We start from the raw sequence: 5,728 nt of genomic DNA on the forward strand, positions 1-5,728 counted from the left end.
ATGTTTGATAAAGTATTTGCCCCCCAGCAGAACCCCACTGTGGTGATGGAGGATCTACGTCTGTGCACGGCTGAACACTATAAGAGCATCGGATGCCGTTTCTGCTTTAAGGTGGTTTCACCTACAAAGTGAGTCGAGTTCACCATCAGCCATGAACATTCATTATAATTCTATATTTATGATAAAGCACGTGTTGTGTACATGTTTACACGTGTGTGTGTGTGTGTGTGTAGGAAATGTGTATTACAGGCTGATTCAGAGGAGAGAAGAGAGGCCTGGATCAGAACTATTCAGAACATCGTCGTTAAAACTGATGATAACAGAAGAGACGACTCCGAGGCCGAGGTGACTCTCTTTTAATTCTGTTTTACTCTCATAAACCTCTTTAGAGCATCACTAACACTTTACAGATCGTATAGAGTCAAAACGTCCAATCATGACTGTTTCGCTAAGATTCTTTTACATTTAAATGCAGAGAAAAAGAAAATAAATGTCAGAAAATGACGTCTCACAATCCAGCGCTCACCTTCTAAACACTGTCATTTCATCTCTTTTAGTTCATTTTATGACGTCGATAGATTTTATTTTATGGTGTGGATGAATTTTAGCTGGTATTTAGTTTAAGAATACTAAAAGAGAGTAAACATCTCAAATCTAAATCTCAGTTAGTCTGTACCTGAGGTCTAAACATACCGGCATCCAGGCCACAACACACAATCATGCAGCACAACATGAGGACTGAAGGAAGCTTGAAGTGTTTCCACTCACTGGGTGAACTGGTGTGATTTAATAATAAAACGTTTATAATTCATGTCTCTGTAAAGCTCTATACCGGGGTGTCAAACTCATTTTCACCGAGGGCCACATCAGCATCATGGTGGCCCTCAAAGTGCCGATTGTAACGTATCCTGCTGTGACTGCATTTACATTTACATTATTGGCATTTATTAGACGCTTTTATCCAAAGCGACTTACAGTACTGGGACAGTATACAGTCTGAGCAATTGAGGGTTAAGGGTCTTGCTCAAGGGCCCAACAGCAGCATCCTGGCATTGGTGGGATTCAAACCAGCAACCTTCTGATTACTAGTCCAGTACCTTAACCACTAGGCTACAACTGCCCATTGCTCTCTGCCTTTTAATTCTTGGACAGTTTGTTGTTTTTCTTGGAGGATAAATTCTGTGTTTGGTGTTAAAATGTGAGACAAATTTATCCTGTATATTTATAACGTATGTCTACATTTATATTGTCCTCCTTTACCACAGACACGCCTCATAACACAAGAGACCGTACCGCTTTCTCTTCCTGAAGCACAAACTCATTTTCACTTTCACATCTTTCATAAAATGTCCTCCTTCTGCTTCAGTTTTGGCATTATGTGTAAATATTTCTCGGCATCACTTGTTGGAAAACCGCCTCAGTTAAATGCTGGTGTAGAAACACCGCCATCTAGTGGCGGGATGCGGTCATGTTGCGGGTCACAAAATCCACATGCATTGTGGGAGATGCAGTTTATGTAGGTTTTTACAGAGTATTTTAAGACAATCAGACGTCTTTTAAGCTCACACGGGCCACATAAAATGACATGGCGGTCAGATTTAAGATTGACACACGTGTTCTATACAGCTGTTCTACATCTGATGTGTTGGAGATCAGTTACTAACAGTGATTTAATGACGTTTGTGTAAACAGTAGCTGGTGATAAGAGCAAGACTTCAGTCCAGAGGAGCAGCTCTCCTTCTAAAGTTCTGACCAGATTCACAGCTTTTATAGAACGAATCTTCTCTACTGTTGGCGAGATTGTACTCGAACCTGCTGCCGAGTACGATTCCTTCTCCGATGCGTCTCTACTGCACAGTGGTGAGTACGATACAGCACGACCACTAGAAGCGTTTTTATTAAATGTATTTTATATTAAATGTAATAGATTGAAGTTTTGAGTGAAGGATCCAGTTCAGGTTTGATTTAGAACTCATTTCTAATAAAGATTTACTCTGTGATTGTGTGTAAGATGTAAAGTGATAACACTAACACAAAATACCTCTTTTAAGTCGAGATTGCCGGAGCTAGAGTCGGACGGACGCCACATATCAGAGAAAGCCTGGAGCAGGAACTGAGCACGTTCTCCAGCTACTCCATCCACACAGGTCAGCCAGACGTCTTTTAAGCTCACGCGGACCACATAAAATGACGTGGCGTTCTAAAGTTTACGTAGGATCTTCTAAAGTTCTGTCCAGCCTCACAGCTTTTATAGAACGAATCTTCTCTACTGCTTCATTAATAACTGAGAAAAGTAAACTTTATATCAGATTAAAAACATACCCTGTTTTACAGAGGACTTTGATAGACGGTACCGAGTGGGAAAGCTCTTGGGGAAAGGCGGCTGTGGTTCGGTCTTCGCAGGACTCCGGAAGACTGATGGACAAGAGGTAAAATATTTACTCGGCTCTGCTCAGTGCCACACAAGACACGTTCATCATTACAAGTTGCTTCACTTTCAACGTACACAACGACTTTACATCTCATCAAACCTGTAGTTAAAAAGCGAGCGCTTCTTTTCAGCCTCTCGGTTACGGTTGGTCGAGCTGTAAAGTCTGTTCCCGTAATATTCCTTTATGATTTTGTTCATGATGTTCTGCATGTTTTAACAGGTCGCTGTGAAGATTGTGCTGAAGACAACCTGCGACGAACTCATCACCATCGACGAACTCATCACCATCGTAAGGAACATTTTTACACTTGTGAAATACTGCAGAGATGCAACATCATCCAGATAAAAAACCAAATGTTGACAAAAACTAGGTGTCCATAAACTTTTCTAACATTAACTAACACACCTTACTGAGTCAGGCTCTAGATACAGATTACATTTACAGCACTTAGCAGACGCTTTTATCCAAAGTGACTTACAGTACAGTGACAGAATACAGTCTGAACTATTGAGGGTTAGGGGCCTTACTCAAGGGCCCAGCAGTGGCTACGTGGCAGTGATGGGGCTTGGACCAGCGACCTTTTGATTATTAGTCCAAAACCTTAACCACTAGACTACAATAGCCCACAATACATCTATCTGTCTGTCCGTCCGTCCGTCCGTCCGTCCGTCCGTCCGTCCGTCTATCTATCTATCTATCTATCTATCTATCTATCTATCTATCTATCTATCTATCTGTTTGTCTGTCTATCTATTTATCTATGTCTGTCTGTCTATCTGTCTGTCTATCTATCTATCTATCTATCTTTCTGTTTGTCTGTCTGCCTATCTGTCTGTCTGTCTGTCTATCTATCATGTCACTAGGCCTGTTGACTATTGGTTCCAATCCCACTCTAACCATGTCTGCTTATATTTTAGCCTGGAGAGAAGAACAGCCTCCCAAAAGAGGTGGCGTTTAGGCTGATGGCGTCCAAGCCACCTCGCTGTGAACACGTCCTAGAGCTTCTGGAATGGTTCGACACTCCAGAGTGTTACGTCCTAATCCTGGAGCGACCCGTCCTCTGCATGAACCTCTTCGAGTACCGCAGAGACGACGCCCTTCCTGAACGTCTGGCTCAGATCATCATGTGGCAGGTGGTTCTCGCTGCACGTCACTGCCAGGATCGCGGGGTTCTTCACCGAGACATCAAGGAGGGGAACCTGCTGGTGTGTTTGGACAGTTTAGAAGTGAAGCTCATTGATTTTGGGTGTGGGGACTTGCTCAAGTCGAGCCCCTACAGGGGATTTTCAGGTAATTGTACCTCAGAGGTCAGTAGTTACGAGACACAGATGAAAACTGTGTGTGACCCTCACTGATCTCTCTTACTTTTACTCAGGCACCTTGTTATACGCCCCACCTGAATGGTTCAAGCGAGGTAAGTATCATGGCTGCACTGCAACAGTCTGGAGTCTGGGGATCTTACTGTTCGTTTTAGTGTGTGGAGAGATGCCGTTCTGGAACGAGAGGGAGATCACTGCTGGACACCTGAAGTTCAAACCTGGTGTGTCTAAGGGTAAGAAGATGCAGGACGTTCACATTTAGACCCGTGTACACACAGTTTCCATCAGGATTTTGATCTAAACCGATTACTGCACCCACAGCCTGCCGTCATCTGATCAGGAGCTGCCTCAGCAAGAATCCAAAGAAGCGGCCCAGCCTCGAGAAGATCCTGGAGCACCACTGGTTTCCAGAGAGCCTCAAGAACTAAGTCCAGGTCAGTCCAAACAGATAGGAACAGACCTCAATGGATTTAGCTGAGAGACTGTGTTAGCATGTAGCTCAGATCACGTGTGTTGTGATTAATCGTTAAATGTGTTTTTATTCTACAGGCACCTGTAGCGTTTTAGCAGACGGATCATAGGTGAGCATATCAGCGACTGATGTTTGCTTCCATGTAATGTTGGAGAAACTCAGCAGGACTGATGGAGATCAGCAATATTTTGTGGATTGGCTTGACAAGTCAGTCAACTGAATAATCCAGATGTTTTTCACGCTGCGTTTCATCAATTTCACCTGTTAGATCATTATTATCCTGATATCTCATTAACACATGATGGAAATTCATCTCACATGATTATTTACAGCACCACAGCACAGGTCTGCTACAAGAACCAGATCCAGAGAACTTCAGCTGAGGTTCAGATCACCTCAATTCCTCAGCACCATCAGTGTACCATCACAGTACCATCAGTGCACCATCAGAACACCATCAATTCACGATCAGAACACCATCAGTGCACGATCAGAACACCATCAGCGCACGATCAGAGTACCACCAGTGCATGATCAGAGAACCATCAGTGCACGATCAGATTACCACCAGTGCACCATCACAGTACCACCAGTGTACCACAAAGTCAGATCAGAAAGGTGAGCGCTGGAGAAAGTAGCTTAATAAAGAATTAATCTCACAGTGATAAACATCACCTAATTTCAAACATGCTTCCAATCTGGAGACTAAACTCTTCTTCCTTAAACATGGATTTACCACTAATGATGGATTTGGGTGTATGTTTTGGGTTATTGTCTTATAGAAACGAGTCTAACCTACTGGCAGAAGTAACCAGATGTGGGCACCTTGATACCTGGCAGGAAACGGAACACAGCCCTAAAACGTCACTGAGTCGCCACAACGATCTACAGTGAGTGTCTGGAAATGAATTCTGCTCACGTTTAACAAATTTTTATTGGACCTTGATTGTGCTGAATTGTTATTTAACTGTCAGTTTATTATTTTGTGTTCCTGCTATTTACAGGTCAACAACCTCGTCTGTCCTGTCCAGTCCTGAAGACACTTCGACCTTCTCCGTCTGGTTTATGAGACAAGAGCTGAAACAAAACCAATAAAATGTCTTTAAAACTGTGAAGCGCATTGAAGGAATCATTATGTTTTAAGTCGCTATTTTTCTCTAGGACCTAAAAACTGAGATCAGAATGAATCTAAATTGTTCTACTTTAAATCAAGACGTTTTATAAACTGATGTGACTGCAGCGCTCCATCACCTGAAACTTAATACAGACGTGAGTGACGAATCACGCTTCTCCGTCTGGCGATCCGATGGACGAGTCTGGCTTTGGCGGTTGCCAGGAGAACGGTACCTGTCTGACTGCATTGTGCCGAGTGTAAAGTGTGGTGGAGCGGGGATTATGGTGTGGGGTTGTTTCTCAGGAGTTGGGCTCGGCCCCTTAGTTCCAGTGAAAGGAACTCTTAATGCTTCAGCACACCAAGAGATTTTGGACAATTTCATGCTCCTAAC

General features: G+C 43.2%; 1 protein-coding gene across 1 annotated transcript; it reads left to right on the plus strand.

Moving 5' to 3' along the window:
* On the plus strand, positions 1-5,338 carry LOC134306849 (serine/threonine-protein kinase pim-1-like). Its single transcript, XM_062990398.1, has 13 exons — positions 1-128; positions 234-345; positions 1,707-1,860; positions 2,052-2,147; positions 2,335-2,429; positions 2,652-2,720; positions 3,350-3,722; positions 3,808-3,984; positions 4,073-4,185; positions 4,301-4,332; positions 4,556-4,841; positions 5,006-5,113; positions 5,228-5,338. The coding sequence occupies exons 1-9, from the start codon at positions 1-3 to the stop codon at positions 4,177-4,179; spliced, it is 1,311 nt and encodes a 436-aa protein (XP_062846468.1). The 3' UTR covers positions 4,180-4,185; positions 4,301-4,332; positions 4,556-4,841; positions 5,006-5,113; positions 5,228-5,338.
* The last annotated feature ends 390 nt before the right edge of the window (positions 5,339-5,728 follow it).

The sequence above is a fragment of the Trichomycterus rosablanca genome, unplaced genomic scaffold (genome assembly GCF_030014385.1).
Source record: "Trichomycterus rosablanca isolate fTriRos1 unplaced genomic scaffold, fTriRos1.hap1 scaffold_229, whole genome shotgun sequence".
In the NCBI taxonomy this organism is placed as follows: Eukaryota; Metazoa; Chordata; class Actinopteri; order Siluriformes; family Trichomycteridae; genus Trichomycterus; species Trichomycterus rosablanca.